This window comes from Podarcis vaucheri (genome assembly GCF_965113315.1).
Source record: "Podarcis vaucheri genome assembly, chromosome: 10".
NCBI lineage: Eukaryota > Metazoa > Chordata > Lepidosauria > Squamata > Lacertidae > Podarcis > Podarcis vaucheri.
The window spans coordinates 9214494-9235219 of record NC_138748.1 but is presented as its reverse complement, the minus strand read 5'-3'; the positions used below and the strand labels follow the sequence as shown (position 1 = coordinate 9235219).

General features: G+C 44.4%; 2 protein-coding genes across 5 annotated transcripts in view; both read right to left on the bottom strand.

The window, feature by feature from the left end:
* PRKAR2B (protein kinase cAMP-dependent type II regulatory subunit beta) overlaps positions 1-4772 on the bottom strand; it is a 60990-nt gene extending 56218 nt beyond the window's left edge. Inside the window, exon 1 of the mRNA XM_082239822.1 lies at positions 4174-4772. Coding sequence (XP_082095948.1) covers positions 4174-4504 — 331 coding nt within the window. The 5' untranslated portion in view covers positions 4505-4772. The remainder of the gene's footprint in view (positions 1-4173) is intronic.
* A 2508-nt stretch (positions 4773-7280) lies between these two features.
* PIK3CG (phosphatidylinositol-4,5-bisphosphate 3-kinase catalytic subunit gamma) overlaps positions 7281-20726 on the bottom strand; it is a gene marked incomplete at both ends in the record, with an annotated part of 29099 nt that continues 15653 nt past the window's right edge. For 3 of the 4 annotated variants that reach the window (XM_082239527.1, XM_082239525.1, XM_082239528.1), the window contains 9 exons: positions 7281-9353; positions 10132-10412; positions 11361-11518; positions 12872-12983; positions 14391-14521; positions 15826-15916; positions 17487-17633; positions 18499-18602; positions 20420-20645. In XM_082239527.1, coding sequence (XP_082095653.1) covers position 9353; positions 10132-10412; positions 11361-11518; positions 12872-12983; positions 14391-14521; positions 15826-15916; positions 17487-17633; positions 18499-18602; positions 20420-20645 — 1251 coding nt within the window. Of the gene's footprint in view, positions 9354-10130; positions 10413-11360; positions 11519-12871; positions 12984-14390; positions 14522-15825; positions 15917-17486; positions 17634-18498; positions 18603-20419; positions 20646-20726 lie in introns of those variants that run through there. The other variant, XM_082239526.1, reaches the window with a different exon arrangement.

Genomic DNA, 20726 nt, shown 5'->3' with positions numbered 1-20726 from the left:
CCCGTTAAACCCCTCTCCTGCATTCTTAGCCAGCTGCTTCTCTGCACACCCCTCTCGTGCTCCTTGTCCCTTCTGTGTTTTTCCTTCCCTCCCCACTTAAAACGTGGTTACAAAGCATGGATCCACATGGATCCTCAGGATCTTTGCATTGGGTCACCCCAAATTCACCATCAGATTACATAGCATGTCCATGGCTACAGCCTGCACCAAAAAAATCACGCACCCACTGTTGCCTGGGGCTGCAATGGTGCAAAAACGTGGTTACAAAGCATGGATCCACATGGATCCTCAGGATCTTTGCATTGGGCCACCCCAAATTCACCATCAGATCACATAGCATGTCCATGGCTACAGCCTGCACCAAAAAAATCACGCACCCACTGTTGCCTGGGGCTGCAATGGTGCAAAAACGTGGTTACAAAGCATGTATCCACATGTATCCTCAGGATTTTTGCATTGGGCTACCCCAAACTCACCATCAGATCACATGTCTGTGGCCACAGCATGAGGCACAAAAATGACTGTTTTATTCAGAATATTTTCCCCTTGTTTTCCTTCTCTAAAAACGATGTGTGTGTTATGGTCAGGTGTGTGCTATAGAGCAAAAAATACGGTACTTTTGAATAATCTTCCTCTTAAGTAAACTAGGGAGAAAAACTCTAAATAGCTTTGTAGTTTTACTACATTCAGGAAACTTTTTTTGTGTGCGAAGAGGAGCATCCGTTTCCATGCCTACAAAGTGAAAAGGTTTGGTCCATTTTCCAACCATTTTACGTATGGAATGTGCAGAATGGGTCTTAAATCCATGGCCACACACTTAGTAGAAGGAGGTAGCAATCCTGAGTTGATAGAGAAAGTTGTGCCCCTTCTCGTGGCAAGCAGGGAACGTATTTTCTGAATGCTTCTCCACATTATTTTTTTTTTAAAAGACTGCCTGCATATGCAACAAAACTAAAACAAGGAAGCAGTTTTGGCACCGCCTTGCCACTTCTCTTTATCTCATCTCTATTCATTGTCTTCCTCCATTGCCCTCCCAACTGCTGCTCCCTACTAAACCAAAGTATGAGCCACTGAAATGATCGCACATTCTTCCCTAGTCTACCCATGCGTGCTTCCATTTCCCCCTTCTTCTGTTCTTTCTCAGTTTCTATGGAAGGCCCCTGTTCGTGGTAAGCTTCGTGCACATTGCACATAGACGGCACTCATAAATAAACGATGGTAATCAGGGAAAGAGGTTTTAACCCACAGCCAGCTAGGCTAGATTTCTATTTACAGGGAAGCACAGGGTTGTTGATTCTAATGCACAGGAGCCTCCAAAAATGTTGATTCGCCACCTACAGTCCTCTCTACCACCATCTTCCAAGCTGCAAGGGTAAGCAAGGCTTTGTTTCGAAGATCCCACATTACATAGCGAGTCTGTACAAAATCCCACAAACCCACTCTCCCATTTTGCATCAAAGTCCTGAAAATCGTGGCTTCCTTAACCTCACAGTCACGGTGCTGCAACACTGAGCTGTCTAGTGGAAGGTGTTTCATATGTCTACTTAAAACAGGCACAGGCAAACTTGGCCCTCCAGATGTTTGGTCCTGTTAGCTAGGGATCATGGGAGTTGTAGTCCCAAAACATCTGGAGGGTCGAATTTGCCCTTGCTTTGACTTAAAACGTAGCATGTGAATGCAATAAACCTGAACATCATACAGATACACAAGTCCCAGAGCCGGGTTGGCCTCAGCTCACTGCTGAACAGACGCCCGGGAGCAAACCAAGGCATGCAGAACATCTATGAGTGTTGGTGTCCACAATAAATTGCAATTTATCCACATGGGAACCATATAAACAACTGTGGTTCCTGTAACCATGAAGGAATAGAGGATCTCAGTTACAGATAAATATCACAAAGCTAACCATTTCTTGAAAAACAACAAACTAAAGACATAGGCCAAATATTGCCATATTCCCCTAAAGTCAACTAACACCCCTACAGCAGCTCTTGAATGCATATTCCCCATTGCACAACTAATGCATTCCTCAGCTTTTTGCATCAGCACTCTCTCTACCCTTGCTGGTTCTCTTTCCTTTTAAAGCCTCATCCTCCTTTTAGAAAGTGTCCACTTTCACATTAACAGAACTGTTGATCAATATAGGTTTGTTAGCAGTTGCAAAGCCCTTTGTGTGTTTCCAAGGAGGAGGAAAAACAAAGGAAAAATTAGCCACCATCACTCAATGAGCCCTTTTGCAAGTAACATTATCTCCTGAAAGGACTACTTGGAATGACTGCCAGCTTGTTCCTAGCTATGCTTATTCAAAGCACAAAGAATCAATACTTTCCTAGACTTTTCTTAATTGTGGAATAGTTTTGACACCCCAAAACTGAGAAACCCATGAGAAAGAGAAAGACAGGGAGAAATATATATACATTGGAGCACAAACCCACAAATATGGGTTATCTCTGTTACTTCTATATCTTCCCCAAATCCCAAATTTGTGGAGGTTAAAGGTAAAGGTAAAGGGACCCCTGACCATTAGGTCCAGTCGTGACCGACTCTAGGGTTGCGGCACTCATCTCGCTTTGTTGGCCGAGGGAACCGGCGTACAGCTTCCGGGTCATGTGGCCAGCATGACTAAGCCACTTCTGGCGAACCAGAGCAGCGCACGGCCTTCCCGCTGGAGCGGTACCTATTTATCTACTTGCACTTTGAGGTGCTTTTGAACTGCTAGGTTGGCAGGAGCAACGGAAGCTCACCCCGCCGCGGGGATTTGAATTGCCGACCTTCTGATCAGCAAGTCCTAGGCTCTGTGGTTTAACCCACAGCACCACCCGAGTCCCTTAATTGTCAAGGGAAGGGAATTTGAATGTGTTCAGGGAAAGTCATTGCTTCAAGGTGTTGCCCCCATCTGACACATGAGAAAAACAGAAAGTTAGCTCCTTCTCATTCAACACCCCAAGGCCAGCTTGGCTGGTTCAGCTTAGTCCTTCCATTATTTGAGAGAAGTAGGGAAGATTATCCGCAAGGAAGCAAAGGGAAAACAGAAAGCTCAGGCATCCAGCAACTCATTTCCTCTTGCTGGTTTGCGAAGAATAAGTCTGCTAACAGCCCCTCATTACTGAGTGGGCAGGGATGGTGACAAGCAAGCAAGCTCATCACGCCTCTCCTTCTTTCTCTGCCTCTAGGACAGCTTTGGAGGAGGGGGGGCGCCTTTCAAAATCCAAAGAAGCCGAACTGAGCTGCACATCACATGAGCAGCTTCTCACGCAGCTCATCCCAGGAAAGGAGAGTGGTATGGAGATGCTATTCGTACCCTAAATCCTGAGCTTCTTGCTCAGGTATACCAAGGCCTGCTCCTCCACTCCGCAAAGATGTCTCTGACTATCACCAAAGATATGGCTACTTGCCCTATGGCGAGATCTGCCAAGTGACAGCTCACCCGGTGAAGAAGAAAAAAATCCCGCGGCCTCAGAAGCCGAGTCATCTGGCTCTTGGCAGCTCTACCAAGTGTTTACCCAGGCATTTGCTGAACGGTTTCATTCATAAGGAAACAATGGTTTTTCCTCCCCAAATCTGTGAATGAAAGACACCCCACACTTTCCTCTCTGGGTTTCCAGACCTAAGCGCCCGGCCAGAAAACTTCCCCAACTTACTCCAACTGCTGATCTGCAGAGCAAGCGATTCTTCTAAGGGCACAGGAGCAGGGGCCAGCCCTAAAGCTGGCAACCCAGCCCCTGGGAACCTTTAACTGCTTGGGTGGTGCCAAATATGAGGGAGATCTGACAGCTTGTGGGGTGATGTGGGGTGGGAAAAATGACTAAGATTGCAGGGGTAAATATCCTGTATTATTATTATTATTATTTTATTTATATACTTCTTAATACAAAAAGAAAAAAAGACCTCAAAGCTGTTTACTGGCAGAAATGCAGCTTTTTTGGGGGGGGCAGGAAGAGACTCCCTGGCGGGAAACGACCCGCTGCCTTTGTTCCCTCCCGAGGCGACCCGAGGGGGCGGCACCCCAGTTCCCCCACCTTCACCTCAGCGCCGAGGGGAAGGGCGCGTGGGCCTCGGGGTCAGCCCTGTCCCCCTTTTCTGGGGGAAATGGGGCTGGAAGCAGACTCCCCCCCCCCTGCCCCCTTCGCCCTCCCTTGGCGGGGGGCGTTTTCCGAGGGAGGCTGGGCTTACCGGAGAATCCTTCCGCCTCCTCCTCGTCGTCGTCGTCGTCGTCCGCTTCGGAGTCGGTCTGCAGGGGCTCCCGGGCGAAGTTGACCCCCCGGCCGCCCTCGGAGGGGGCCCTGCGCAGCGCCTCGGGGGGCCCCGCATTGAAGTGGCGCTGGCCGGCGGCGGCGGCGGGGCTCCCGTCCTGCTGCTGCCGCCCCCCCGGACCCGCCTCCGCCTTGAGGCGCCCGAAGTACTGGAGGGCGAATTCCAGCAGGTCCCCCGGCTGGCTGCGCAGCACCTCCACCGTGAAGCCCTGCAGCAGCTCCGTCAGCCCCTCCGGGACGGAGATGCTCATCCCGGGGGAGCGCGCGGGGTGGGGGGGCGGGGGGCAGGAAGGCAGGTGGGCGGGCGGAGCCCAGCGGGGGTCCCCGAGCCACCCGCTCCCCCCCGCCGAGCTTGCAACCGGGCACTTGCAAGGCGGCACTTGCAAGGCTGCTGCTGCTGCTGCCGGTTAGCTGGCTCGCTTGCTTGCTTGCTTGCTTGCCTTGGCTTCCTTGCACCCCCGCCCTGCTCCGTGCAGCAGCAGCAGCAGCAGGGAAGCAGCCAGTCCCGACGGCGACTGCAGCCGCATCTCCCGCCCCCCAGCGCTGGGGGAAACCTCGCGCGCATGTGACCCGCGAAACCATGACAACCTTCCGCCGCGCGCGCGGCTGCTGCTGCAGCGTTGCAAATGCAATCGGAGGAAGGCACGCACGCGAGCATGCAAGCAAGGCCCGGTTGGAGTTGCGGGGCTGCATCGGCGCTGGGAAAAGCCTTGCATGATAAGTCAATATAGTGCAATGGAAGAGTCCCCCCGGAGACTGCTTTGGGCTTGCTGGCCGTATTATTTTTTTACTATTCCCGCCCCCCCCCCAGCTCCTCTTTCTATGAAACAGCAGCATGGTTTCTAGAAATCGGCTGAGCTGCCATTTCCCTGAAAAGCTGCCTCCCACAAATCAGGCTGCTGTTAAAGGCGCAGGAACATGCCGGGCCTGTCCCCCCCCCCCTTTCGCCTTTTCTTTCTGGTCAGCTGGCAGCTCTGCTCGTCTTTTCTGGCAGAAGATGCTGCTGTTGTTGCTGCTGCTCCTGACAGGAGGTTCATAAAGCTTGGAGCGTGGCCAGGGGGCTGCTTAATTAATCGATTAATTTTGTATACTGCGCTTCACCTGAAGATCTCAGGGCGGTTCACAGCATAAACATACTTTAAAATACAGAATAATGTATTCATGGCCAACTCTGGGGTTACGCGCTCATCTTGCTCTATAGGCTGAGGGAGCCGGCGTACAGCTTCCGGGTCATGTGGCCAGCATGACTAAGCCGCTTCTGGCAAACCAGAGCAGCGAACGGAAACACCGTTTACCTTCCCGCCAGAGCGGTACCTATTTATCTACTTCCACTTTGATGTGCTTTTGAACTGCTAGGTTGGCAGGAGCTGGGACTGAACAACGGGAGCTCACCCTGTCACGGGGATTCGAACCGCCAACCTTCTGATCGGCAAGTCCTAGGCTCTGTGGTTTAACCCACAGCTCCACCCGCGTCCCTCTTAAATATTATTAAATTAAATTTAAATTATTAAATATTAGCTTCTTATTAAATAATAAGTGGTGCTGTGAGAAAGTGGCATGCCTAAAGATTTTAGTGAGCTCACGCTAATACTATTAGTATCGGTATTATTAGTATACCGCCTTTCACCCAAAGATCTCAAGGTGGTTCACAACAGATTTTTTTTTTTTTACTGAAAACTACTTTGTCCCTGGGACGCGGGTGGCGCTGTGGTCTAAACCTAGGAGCCTAGGACTTGTCGATCAGAAGGTCGGCGATTCGAATCCCCACAATGAGGTGAGCTCCCGTTGCACGGTCCCAGCTCCTGCCAACCTAGCAGTTCGAAAGCACGTCAAAGTGCAAGTAGATAAATAGGTACCAGCGGGAAGGTAAACGGCGTTTACCAGAAGCGGTTTAGTCATGCTGGCCACATGACCCAGAAGCTGTACACCGGCTCCCTCAGCCAGTAAAGCAAGATGAGCGCCACAACCCCCGAGTCGGCCACGACGACCTAATGCTCAGGGTCCCTTTACCTTTAGTTTGTCCCTATGCAGTGTTCTTGCTTCTGTAGTTTGGCAGCAAAGTTGCTAAGCTGGCCTCAGCTTTGCGGTATGTCTCATTTTAAATCCTTACAAATAATATTTTTCATCTTTGGTCTGGTTTTACTTCAATGCTGGACAAAAGGTCACACACAAAAGAGTCCACAAGCCCTTTCTCTCTGCAGTGTGCAAACTCACATAGCTAACGGCCGTGGGCATTCACAATGCAACTACTGGGAAAGGGTCTAGCCCCAAGGGCCACAGCCTATAGTACTGGCTACAGATTTAGGCTTCCCAGCTTTAAAGACCTGTATATCCAGCTCTAGGGTTGAGATTGAAATAGATGAGGGAATTCTTGGAGAAATCTTAGGAGCCAGAGGCAGTGCTGCTGAGTAAGGTATCCATTGGGCAAACAAAAGCAGATTAAATTATTACAAATGAGAAAATACTTAATGCTAAATTAGAAAAGTTATGCAGAGTTATTCAACTTACTGTAATTGTTACTGGTAGATATCTGGTGGTTAGGGTGAAATAATGTTCCTGCTGCCATTTACCATATATTAGCACTCTAGCTCTTGATATTATTTAGGGCATTTTCAGCCAATAGTGAGTTTTCCTGTGCTATTTGTTTACATGTGCGAATGTTAATGCAGCAGAAAGAGTGCAAAGAAGCCCTTTTAAAACCAAGTTTACTTTCTAGCCAATAATTGCTAGTAGACAGTACATACAACTCACTCACTGTGGAAATGCAAAAAGTACATTTTCTGTTGGGTGTGAAAATGCCCTGAAAATGCATATTCTCTTTACAGAACAACAAGACCACATATGAAATTATGAATTTGAAATTCAATGAAAGAAAGAAAGGCATAATCTTGGACTATCACCACTGTGTACTTACACTCCTTAAATCCCTGATTTACAAGGACAAACTAGAAACCTCACTTCTTCCTAATCAGTATGAAATATTTTCATAGTTAGAGTTTTAAAATAAATTTATGAGAGAAAAAGAGGTGTATGATTATTGTTTAATCAATCATATATGCAAATCATTCCAAAATTAGGACAGTTTTTAAAACTGTAAGCCTACAGTACACATACTGAGTTTTAAAACATATACGAGCAACTTTGTTAGAATATGTTTTCCTATTTCAGCCAAAATTATTTAATACTGTATAAGAAATCACTGCACATAAAACAACAATTTAAATGGACAAGGAAAGACTGAATTTCTTAATAAAGAGTCACAACACATTACTTTATTAATTTGGGTCACCGTGTTAAGTGACTCATGTAGATGAGAAAAAGATTAAGCCAAATCTATTATGCTTTTTAACATTTATCATACACACTCTGTTACATACCAATTGCTGTTACATAAGACATGGAAGCCAGAATTTCAAGCCATTTTTGCTTTGGCTATATAAACACAATTCAGACATCTGTATTATTAGCAATGCTTGTAATTTTACAGTTCTAGAATCAATTATAAAATTCTCACCATATTCCTAGTGAAGATCTTAACACACCTAGGGGTAGTGTTCAGCTACTTTTTACTCAGAGTATACCCATTAAAAGTAATGAACAAAACTAACTTCAGTTCATTAATTATAGAGCATCTACTCTGAATACCACCCCTAGTAGTTATATTTACTATATAGTCTCTTTATATTCTGTTTTGATTGTGGGGCAGTACTAGATATAAGACAATGACCCGTTAAAAAAAGACACCTGTTTTTTTAAGCTGGGTATGATCACTGTGGTTCTGGATTGTAGCAGTGGCTTGTATTTGAAAACTAACACACCTGGCACTGAGAAAAATAAATAAGCTTTTGGCTTGTCAAACCATTTGGTAAATGAAGGAGAGGTTCTTGGACAGTGTTTCTTCTAGTACCACCATTATAAAGCTTTTAAATACAGGTTAATATTTCACTGAGTTTACTATTAATTAGTATAAATATATCACTGCACCAGGCAATGAAAACTACCACTCACTTTTTAAAAAGGGGAAAAAACTTCAGAAGAAAGGTTGAAAACTTTAAACCTAACCGACACTGCAAAGAATGAAATTTAGATGGGTAAAATTCTTTTCCAAGCAGTGCTTCTCTTGGACAAATAATCCCTGTTACAGAGATTTTATCCTTCCACACAGAGTAATAATAGGTACAGACTTCACACGCAGTGGTCACAAGTAACTTAAGAATGGATCAGCTGTTTACTACCTATCAACCCTAGCAGTCCCTGTCCCCCTACCAATGCAAATTGGCTCCTGCAATTTGCTCTTCCATCTTCTTTCTTCAAAGGGATGATCTGAAACACTCTATGATTAGCTACCAGAGGAATCCACAGACAGTGGCACTTCAGTTTCCAGACAGATGAATGATTCCTCGTGTGTAATATTCATCCCAGCAACAGAGAGGATTTCTCGGCCTAGAATGACACCGCTATGCTGCTTCCTCTTCCAACTTCCTATCCTTAAAACAATGGAGCCCCTTTGCTAGTATTATGAAAGCAGAGAGCAAGACTTCCAGCTTCTCTTTGCCCACCTCCATCTCTCCAAATCTTATCTGGAAGGTCCTCCAACCTCTGGAGCTGGCTTGGGGGGGCTTCAGGTGGGAGAGGAGGAAGGAAACCCCAAGTTCACAAGTGGACACGTGCTCACACTACATTTGATCTCAGAGAAAATATTTGTAAATTACAGTTTACTTAAAAATTAAATGAGAAAGAGAAAAAATTACTTTAAAAATTATTCTGCATATGGTCCAGTATTTTCAGAAGGTCTTTCTATCCTGCTGCAGGAGCTACACAAAACAATCAGCAAAGCAGTGGTGCCATCTAAATTCTAACAATAGGTTATTAAACACCTGTGGCAAATAAGGGGGGAGCATGAAGACCATTTCAACAAGGCTTTTGTGTATGTTAAATCAACCACGGTGCAGTATCAACACCTCGACAAAAGTTCTTTTTTTTTAAATGAGAGTTGGATTTTAGGCAGGGGAAAGTCCCTGGAACTGGGGTGGCCCAAAAGGCTAAGAGCCGATTGTAACAGCAGGTTACTTTCTAGTTATTTGTGCATCCGTTCACCATGTGTTTGGTGTGGAGAGAACAATCTGGCTCTTAATACGGCTAAGACCAAGGAATTGGTGGTGGATTACAGGGGGAAAAAGGCGGACATTCAGCCCTTGTATATCAACGGGGAACGGGTGGAGAGGGTGACGGAATTCAGGTTTTTGGGAGTAGCTATCGATCAGGGCATGACTTGGAGCGCATATACCACTGCTCTGGTGAAGAAGGCCCAGCAGAGAATTTATTTCCTCAGACTTTTAAAGAAGAACAATCTGAGTGAGAGACTGCTGGTGTCCTTCTACCGAGGCTCCATAGAGAGCATTCTTACATACTGTATTTGTGCTTGGTTCTCCAGTTGTACAGCTAGGGAGAGGAAGGTGCTCCAGAAGGTCATAACCACAGCCCAAAGGATTATTGGTCATCCTCTCCCATCTTTGGAAGAACTGTACGGTTCCCGTTGTCTTAGGAAAGCAAATAACATCCTGCAGGATTCATCTCACCCGGGACACTGTCTGTTTGCACTACTGCCTTCTGGCAGAAGATATAGAAACATCAAGTCAAAGACAAATAGACTGAAAAACAGTTTCTATCCAAGAGCTGTGGCCCTTTTGAATGCTGTAACTCGTTAGTGTGACCTGGGAGTTTGATGGGTGTGGTGTGGGTGTGGCTGGAATGTGGTTTGTTTGGTTGTTGTTGTTGTCTTGCTTTTGTTGTTTTAAGGGATGGCATCCAATTTCGTTGCACTTTGTGCAATGTTGCACTTGTGTAATGACAATAAAGAATCTATCTATCTATCTATTAGGCAGAATGTTTCTCCACGCCCTGTTTGATTCCAAGCACAAGATGCAGAAACCAATTGAACTGCACAGTCCACCCTTTATCCCTACAAATCTCGATCTGGTCTAGGAAATACTTCTTAGCATCTTCTTCGTTTTTGCCAACCGTCAGTGCATCGCGGATGTACTCAATATCTTCTTTGCTAGTCAGCTGAGGCATTCCAGTCATCAGCATCATGGAAAACAGGATGATGAGCAGGTTTGTGTGATGCCGAAGAGCAAGGTAAGCCCTCACACAGATATCCTTTAGAGGCAAACAAACAAACAAACAAACAAACCTCATTGAAATGACTATAGGCTATGAAGAGACTTGTGGTTTGTCAGAAAAAACGGTACCCAAAATCAGTCCTCTTATCTAAACGTGTGAAATAGCACTTCCAATGGCTGTTACGCCCACTGACTCTACCCATTCTCACACAGCAGCCCTAGGGTGTAGTGATACTTTGGAGCAGTGTTCCCCAACCTTGGGCCTCCAGCTGTTTTTGGACTACAACTCCCATAATCCCTAGCTAGCAAGACCAGTGGTCAGGGATGATGGGAACTGTAGTCCAAAAACAGCTGGAGGCCCAAGGTTGGGGAACACTGCTTTGGAGAACAGAGTCTACATAGATAAAGAGGATCCAGAAAGGATACACAAAGTCCAGTCCACCTAATTTTGTCACGATTGTTTTTGTGCTTCTGCAAATGCATTGCTCTGGGTTGGTTTGAAAAGCACAGACCTAACTTCCGTCCATCATGGACATGCATCTGTACGTGCTATTTTGTTGTACACATTTAGATTTTGCATATGGCTGTGTAGAAATGTGGCGTAGGATGTAGCCCTACAGTACTGCTAGCCAGGATCTAGTTTCGATTGTACAACATTTCTCTCCACACAAAGTATATGTGGGAAAGGGTAGTTAGCCTTGCCACAAAGGAATAGATGGGTTGTCTTTTTAAAAACTCAAGGAATATTATGGTCTACTGCTGAATAGAAAAAGCATGCAGCCGCTAAATTTTTTTGTTGCCCCTCCCCCTAAAATCCTTCCTCTGCTATCTTCTTCCCCTTCCTTCAGATTCAAATGTAGGGATCTCGGTCAACTTAATTTGCAGTGTTGAATGATAACATGTTACAGCTAACATTCACATCTAAGGTGTACTGCACATTTCTCTTATAAGGTTCATTCCCACTCATGGGTTATTGTTTTCATACCTGAAAATTTTGAAAGCGGGGACTCATTTTCTTTCCAGTGGTTCCCATGACAAACAGAAAATCCGGTGTTAATACAAAAGGAACTCTTTCCTTATTAATTCCAAGGAAGCTCTTGTAATTTCCAAGAATATGGCCGAAGTCGATATGAAATAGATTACCTTTGGAAGGAGAAATCAATATGATGCTTAGTGATCATTAAAAAGACCTCATTGCAGGTGCAAATTAGTTTGCGATCTTGCATGCTTTTTTGACCTGGCTATAGTTTGAAAAAGTGCATCTTGTATGACTCAAAAACTGTCATCCCTCTTCAGCCTCTCTCCCACCCAACTCTATTGACCTTACCTTTCCATGGAAATAGCTCTCTTAACTTTGTCAAAGGTTACTTTTTCTTACAACCTAATGACTGAAAATTTGCAGGTCTCTCCACTTTCGGATAATGAAAGACAAAGACAGACATAACATTCTAAAAGTGGTGGTCCAATATTGGATCTACAGCTTTCTAAAAAGACATTATTCTCTGGATTAGGCTCTAGACTGGGGGTGGGAAATGTTTCTGCAGGATTTGAGAGGGCTAGCTTAAATGTGGCAGGAAAGGGGAGCCAATTATGGAAAGAGCACTTCCAGGATGCAAAACATCAGCATACCTCATTCACCCAGTTCCCAGGGCAGTTGTGCAACTGTTTAACTGTTTTAAAAGGTTTGCAGTTTCAGCAACACAAAGGATGGATTTTTAAAAGGAAAAAAGACAGGCAGCTTGGATTCTGCCACTGCTGAGGGCTGAAATCTTAGACTGGCTCGCTGCTAAGTCTGTCTGTTAGGGGAGCTGTGAAGCAAACCCCAAGTTATGGGCGAGGAGCGCATGCAATTAGGTAAAGGTAAAGGTACCCCTGCCCGTACGGGCCGGTCTTGCCAGACTCTAGGGTTGTGCGCTCATCTCACTCTATAGGCCGGGAGCCAGCGCTGCCCGCAGACACTTCCGGGTCACGTGGCCAGCGTGACAAGCTGCATCTGGCGAGCCAGCGCAGCACACGGAACGCCGTTTACCTTCCCGCTGGTAAGCGGTCCCTATTTATCTACTTGCACCCAGGGGTGCTTTCGAACTGCTAGGTTGGCAGGCGCTGGGACCGAACGACGGGAGCGCTCCCCGCCGCGGGGATTCAAACCGCCGACCATGCGATCGGCAAGTCCTAGGCGCTGAGGTTTTACCCACAGCGCCACCCGCGTTGCAATTGCCTTCACACAAACATTGTACTTTCAGGTTCATTTTCTACCAGAGTTTATTCCACGTTCCAGTCACCAGTTCTTCCCCACAGGTTTTAACCAACACCTAACCTCTTCTCTAATCCAAGGCATGTAGCAGCATTTTAAAAAGAATAATAATTCTGAGGTCATGGTAAACAGTAGACAGTAAAGATCACTTACATTAATAGTAGCAATGGAATGCAGGCTTGCATTCAAATTACATTGAAATAGATGCAACTCAGGTGTGAACAAAAACAAAACACACTCACCTGACTCTGTGATCATAATATTGTCATTGTGCCTGTCTCCTATTCCAAGGACAAAGGTTGCCACGCAGTAACCAGCACAAGAGTACACAAATCTATCCACGGCTGCCTGAAACTAATAAATTAAAGAAAGCAGCTGTAACGAAGGGCCAAAGCTCACAGGCAGAGCGCATGATTTGCATGCAGAAGATTCCAGGTTCACTCCTCAGCATCTCCACATTGGGCTGCTGAAGTCCTTGTCTGAAGTCCGAGAGAGCAATTGCCTGCCTAGGTAGACAATACTGAACGAGGTGGCTAAATGGTCTGATTCAATGCAAGATAGCTTTCTGTGTTTCCATGATCAACTTTAGCGCCAAAATTTCGCTGTTATAAATAATAAAATGCTCTTTTTTCACAACCATATATCAGCTTATGCAAAACTTTGCTTTCAAAGAGTTGGTGCAGCTGTGGAAGCAAAACCAGGTGCCTTCAGCTGCCCCACCTGCAACAAAACCTGTCTCTCCCCTACCAGCCTCTCCAACAGTTTGATTTTATCCCCAAAGGCACCTTCTTCCATTGTCTCCCGAGACAGACGGAGGCCAAGAAATTGATACTATGGGCTGTATCCAAATATCAGTAATTGTTTGGAGAGAAGGCTTGTCGAAATTAACGGACGTGACTAACTAAGGCCTATTTATTACAGTGGGCCTCCTCAGAGTAAAAGTGAGTTGAATACAACCTCTTAACATTTTTGTATGCTTATTGTTGTGGCCATTTTACAAGCAAGACAGAGAAGTTAATCAAAGCAAGCTGAAAGAAAATGGGAAGCTTTCCCTCAAGTCAGACTCAAATGGAAAGTTTTAAAGGCACCTATCTGAAGCAAGTACAATGTATTAAAATGTAACCATACTTGCATCAATAATTTTATACATAGTTACCTATGTAGAGTGAGGTTAGAAAGAGAACACTCTATATACAGTCTGCTTGACACAAGAATTGGCATTTCACTGAAAAGTGGTATTGGGATCTTCCAAAGGTTTCTTTGAGTGCTCTTGGTAGGAATGGAATTGTGTCAACTTAATTACTATAAGAATGGGACGCGGGTGGCACTGTGGGTTAAACCACAGAGCCTAAGACTTGCCTAGGTCAGCGGTTCGAATCCCGCGACGGGGTGAGCTCCCGTTGCTCGGTCCCTGCTCCTGCCAACCTAGCAGTTCAAAAGCACGTCAAAGTGAAAGTAGATAAATAGGTACCGCTCCAGCGGGAAGGTAAATGGAGTTTCTGTGCGCTGCTCTGGTTCACCAGAAGCGGCTTAGTCATGCTGGCCACATGACCCGGAAGCTGTACACTGGCTCCCTCGGCCAAAAAAGTGAGATGAGCGCCGCAACCCCTGAGTCGGTCACGACTGGACCTAATGGTAGGGGTCCCTTTACCTTTACTTTAACTATTTAAAAATAGTTTAAAAAACAACATACAACAATTCAAAATAATTACTCATAATAATTACATTTTTTTAAACCAGTGAAAAGAAGAAATAACTCACCTTTTCTTCAATTACACATTTATCCTTTAGCCACTGGTTTAATACTTCATCCTTAAAGGCTCCTGTGTTTCCACCTGTGCTTTGCTGGATTTTGGCTATCGTCGTGGCATCTTTTACAATTTCAATAATTCCTATAAAAATTAAAGGCATGCTAATATTCTACTATATATTTCAGAATGCTGTTTGTCTGTTCTCTATGCACTTAGACATCTCTTAAGACATTGCAACCAAGTTTTGCATTATAGTTTCTGAGATCAGTGAGCAGGTTTCTTCCTGTGCTTGAATTCAACAGGATAACTTTTTGAATCAAAATAGCGGACTAAACCTTTCAAAACTGATTTGAACCAGATTCAAAACTGATCAAAAGAAATTTCTTCTTCTTTGAATTCCTGATCAATGCCGGGATTGAAACTGCTAGTATTTTCATACTAGATATTTTATTTCTCCTGCAATGATTCTTAAAATAAGGCAAACCTGATTTTTTAAAAATTTATTTTTTTGCAGAGTATATTACAGATTGCCTGTCATGGCAATGGCAACAGCAGTTATGTGTCCACACTGTTTGTGCAATCATAATAAAAAGGTTGGTGTTAAATGCAACATTTTGGTCTGATTTAGCCTTTGCTGATTTTCCCCAGGCTCCCCATGTAATGGGTTCACAGAACCAAATGCTATGTTCAAGTCTACAGTCATTCTGGGCACAAGAATATCTAACTTCCTTCTTCTTAGAAAACCCCATTACTTTATTCAAGTAATTAACAGGGATTCTTAAAAATAAAAAATAAAAATCAGTAAAAGTTCAAGACCCAGGCATGTCTGTGAAATTAGAATAATTCATCTGCATGTAAGAACATAAGTCCTTATGCAGCTGATTTTGGGACAGTCGGAAGACACCCCCCCCCCCAAAAAAAGAGATGGAACTCTGCCAAGTGTAACTTCAAAACAGATGACAGCAATAGCTGAAAAAATGTACCTGAGCAGGAATATGTTTGATACACACACAGATCAAACACAACTTGCTCTCACTGATGCATTGCTCTAGTTTACTTCAAAGATGGTCAAGGGACATGAATTTGATGCACATATGAAGCTGAGAAAAAAAAATACACAAAGGCAAGTGTCGACAGCAAAGTTACTATAGAGAAAGCATTAACCATAGTCTCCTTCATCCATACTCCTTTCATAGAACCTTGCTATTGTATTCATCGAACTGTGGAGTTGGAAGGGACCGCAAGGGTCATTTAGTCCAACCCCCTGCAATACAGGAATCTTTTGCCCAACGTGGGGCTTGAACCCACAACCCTGAGATTAAGGGTCTCTTTGTGCAAGGGGAAGTCAAGTAGGACTGGTGTATAACATAACCCAACACAAAAATAAAAATAAAATCCCAATTCCAGATAGCCCTGTGGGATTTTGATCTTGTTAAATGCTCTACCTATTTTATTTCCTGTAGAAATGCACCCATATGGCAGCAGACATAAATCCAAGGATTCTTCCTCCCAGATGGACTCCATGATTCGAAGTATCTGGTAAAGCAAAAGACACAACAATGACTTGGGCTGCAATCCTATTCCTAACTGAATCCAGCTTGACGTGTTTCCGAGTAGACATGGTTAGGCTTGCACTGTTTAATCGTAACTATTAAGAAACAGTTTTAATGTTACAAAAAAGATTGAAGACATATCCATTTTATAGAAGAGGCAAGCCTACGGAGAAGCAGAGGATTTCAGAATACAAAGCTAAATGTGAAATGTATACAAATCTTTCTGTCCTGATTTCATTGTCATCTTTCTGCATAAGACATTGATTCGTGTGAAGGGCTGAGACATTCCTCGTAAAAATGAAACCAGAAGCTGGGTGAACCTACACTATTCCAAGCCCGTCAGAATAAGGAAGCCCCATATGCATTCTCATCGAACATAGAGAAGGGGTTCGACACTGCACCTTGAAAGCAATACTACTTGGGCTATCCTGCAGTTGCAACTAGGATTCCTTCCCCATTGTTCTTGGAGCTGCTGCAGAACCTCTTCTGACCACAGGAGTGGAGCTGGCTGGGACTGGAGTTGGGTTCCCCCCCCGGCAGCCAAGGGGTTAACAGACCATGTAACCATAACTTTTATACGCACTGAGAAACCAAGAACATTGTGTGGCTTGCTTTATTGTGATATTCGCTTCATTGCGGTGGTCTGGAACGAAACCATGGGCGTAGCCAGCTCCCCCCAATCAATAAAAATCAATTAAAATACTTAACTAACTGAGGTTCTGCCCCTCCTAACATATAAAGCCTGCCTCTGCAACAAAAATCCTGGCTACGCCCATGAACCGAACTTGCAGTATCTCTGAGGTATGCCTGTACAGTGGTACCTCAGGTTAAGTACTTAATTCGTTCCGGGGGTCCGTTCTTAACCTGAAACTGTTCTTAACCTGAAGCACCACTTTAGCTAATGGGGCCTCCTGCTGCCGCCGCGCCGCCAGAGCATGATTTCTGTTCTCATCCTGAAGCAAAGTTCTTAACCTGAGGTACTATTTCTGGGTTAGCGGAGACTGTAACCTGAAGCATATGTAACCTGAAGTGTATGTAACCTGAGGTACCACTGTAAATATTATGTATCCAGTCTCAAATGTCTGGAAACAATGATTTAAGGCATTAAACTGTGGTTAAAAAAATGACCAAAAAATGACATCTATACAACCTGAGCCAGCAATGAAGCGGTTCACAGCATTAACACCCTAAAAGGGTCTTGTTTCTCCGATAGCTGCAACTTTGGATTCAAACAGAAATCAAACATTGCTCTCAAATGTTGCTCTGACTCTCTGTCCCGCTTGCTGCTTTACTTCCAGGTCACACCAATGCAAACTCTAAACTCTGGCTTTGTCTTGTAACTAACTGCAAGCTGGAGGAGGGGGCCCATCAGTCTGTTTTCTCGCACAGAGTTCCCTTTCCTTTGTTCTCTTAATGGCCCATCACCCAGGCAATCAGGAAATTAGCCTGGCTTATATTTTAAACACTTGCTGGACCCAGTGGTTAGAAGGATCTTGCGTACAGAGCTACCTCCGCCCCTGCAAATTCACAACACAACATAATGCAGATAATACCTGTAAAATAAGCATGTCCTGTCGCAGGTCGTCTCCATGTTTGAAGATGATGCCAATCGTTTCATTGGATAATGACGTGGGATCTGCACATTTGAATTCTAGCCAAAGCGGTTTTTTCTTGGATGCCATTACTTTACACTTTTCTATCTGCAAGATAAACATTCATATATTTCCTACAGCCAGAACTGATGTCCAAAGATTAACAAATCTAACAGTCGTTTTGAAATACAGTGGTACCTTGGGTTAAGTACTTAATTCGTTCCGGAGGTCCGTTCTTAACCTGAAACTGTTCTTAACCTGAAGCACCACTTTAGCTAATGGGGCCTGCTGCTGCTGCTGCTGCCGCGCCGCCAGAGCCCGATTTCTGTTCTTATCCTGAAGCACTATTTCTGGGTTAGTGGAGTCTGTAACCTGAAGCGTATGTAACCTGAGGTACCACTGTAATGGATATACCCCCAGAGTTCATAAATGTAAAAAACTGTCTTTAAAATTATCTGCCAAAATTATATTGGGGGGTGGGTGTTTCACACATAGCCCAAGGTCTGTGTTGGGGGATTTGCCCCCCCCCCCCGCCTTTTCAGGGCTGCAACCTTCCTCTTGCCTCCATGCAAGTTAATGGAGAAATTGCTCTTGCCATTAACTTGCTGAAGGGGAGGGTGGAAGTGTGTTGGGGGAAGGGTGCCACAGAGAGATGCAGCCCTCAAAGTGTTAGCTAATTTTGAATGTAGCCCTTGGGCACTGCGAAAAGGACTAGCACCCCTGCTCTACTCTCTCCTGGTTTTATTTTCCAGCTGGCTCTCAACATTCCATGACTCCTGGAGACAGCTGAGCATGCTCAGTCCTCACTAAGCGGTTTATTCATTCATTTGCTTACATCTTTGTCTGCATATCCTAGGGTTCACCTGATCATGCTGATATCTCCCCTTCTTGCTTCTCTGGGACCCTACTTTCTTCTCCAATCCTGTTCACAACTCAACCACCCAGGTTCATTATTTGAGAAAATAATATTTACCACAAGTGCTCCTGCTTTCAGACCAGGGTCATATGGAACTCTAAAGCATTCGGGGAACTTGCTGTCCTGTAGTTTCTCAAGTTTCTGTTTGAGCTGTGCGATTACTGAAGAGTGACAATTAAAAAAAAAAAAGATCTGCAGTCAGAAACCATTAGTCAGAAGACAGTGGACGGCAACTTGGACAAGAGATTGCTAGTCCCATGGTACGCAACACTCAGCCAGCCTACTTCTTAACCAGAAGTGGATTAAAAAAAAGTCTGTACCAATGGAAGATGTGTTTGCCTCCAATCTTAAGATTAATTAGAACTTTTCCGGCAGTGCTGGAGAATCAGATCCAGCTAAAGCGATAGAACTTCATCTCTTCATGGGCCAACACTGACCACTCACCAATCCGTCACCTAATGTCACAATAACATCAGGTGACCCACTGAAAGCTGTGCATAGTGCAGAACTCTTTCCCTACTGAGATTAAACAGGCTAAATTTCAGGCTTATGACTAAGACTTTATTGTTCCAGCAGGCATTTTAAGCATCCATTTTATGATCATTTTTTTATCGTTTTACTGTAGGAGTTTGTGTGGACTGCTTTATGTACAATGTTTAGAATTGCAGAAAATTAAGCAGAATATTAAAGTCTGAAACAAACTTGGTCCCATACAGTCTGAAATTAAACAGAATGGGTACAAGCCTGCTGTGCAGAGCTCCTGAAAACTTCAACTATCAGCTTATTATCAGTGCTTGCATAGAGATGTGTGTGGTGCTTTGAAGCCCCAACAATCAGCTGGTCGACGGGACTTCAAAGCAATACACAGAGCTCTGTACAAGGCCTGGGTTTTGCAGGCGGCTGCAGCTTTTTTCTCTTTTTCGGTTTAGCCAAATTAGTAGCACAACTGGTCATCATAGCTTGGCCAAAATGACCACATGGGGCAAATAGGGTGGTTTGGGGGGTCTAATTTAGGCCCATGGGCAGGAGGATCCCCACTACTGTTTATGGCAGTGGTGTCCAAACTTTTTTCTAAGAGGGCAGATTTGATGTAGTGAAGAGCCGTGGGAGCCGAACAAAGGGATGACCAAAGTTGTTGAGCTTTTCTTATGATTTTACCCCAAAGTTGTTGAATTTTTATTTTTATTTTTTGGATTGGAGTTGTTGAGCTTCTTTTGGATTGAAGTTGAAGATTTTACCCTAGGAAATAAACTGCCACAGGGGCCATATTAAACCGACTGGCGGGTCGGATTAGGCCCCTGAAACGGACTTTGGACATGCCTGGTTTATGGAGTCATAATCAAGATTGAACACTTATTGTGGCGGACTCCAGAGTATTAGCATCTCATCTGAATTGAAAATGCTAACAAAGATGCTACTCTAAACGAGGGGGTGGCGGCTATTATTATTCTCTTAATCCTGCTTTTCTGTTAAGACAACCAAAGAAACATCCAAGAGAACAAAATACAAATAAACAACATACATCGTTTCAAAACATCATTACACACACAACACTAGAATGGCAGCACTAAACCATCAGTAAAAATGCAATGGTTTAAAAAGAGCAGACCATAAAAAGTTCTGAAAACAGCAGATGAATGAAACACTTGGTTGGGGGGAAATGGTCTTCGTAAGCCGTATAAAAACAAAAAGCGAACCATTTGCAACTTTCCATTTTGCACTGCCTACCAAGGATGCAAAGGCACCACAGAATTTTGCAAGTTACCTTTCATTACACCAGAGGTATGGTGCTGGTGGCCTTCCTGAAATTGTTGAGACTCTACCTCCTATCAGCCCCCGAGCACCTAGCCAAATAGCAAAGGATGATGGGATTTGTAGTTCAGGAAAAATCAAAAGGCCACAGCTTCCCTATCCCTACATTACACACAATAAAAGCTTAAAATACAGGTGAGATTGTGCTTAGAAGATCTGCACGTACCTTGAGGTGTGACGTCGTGCTTTTCCGCAGAAACTGACTTCATGTCCATTGTCACTTTATGCAACAGCTCAGTTACTTGAACCTGCTTCATGAAGTCTTGCAGCATGGCTTTCCCACAGCCTCTCAGATAAGCTTCCAGGATCACAGCAAACCTTTGCTGATAGTGCATGGACTGTGCAATCTCGCTTCTCAAAAACCAAAACAAAAAGTGTCCTATTCTTTTGTTCTATTGAGTGGGAGGAAGAGAACGTATTAAAAGATGAGATTATCTTCTCAATTAAAAAGTCTTAATTCTGGCGGTATTTGT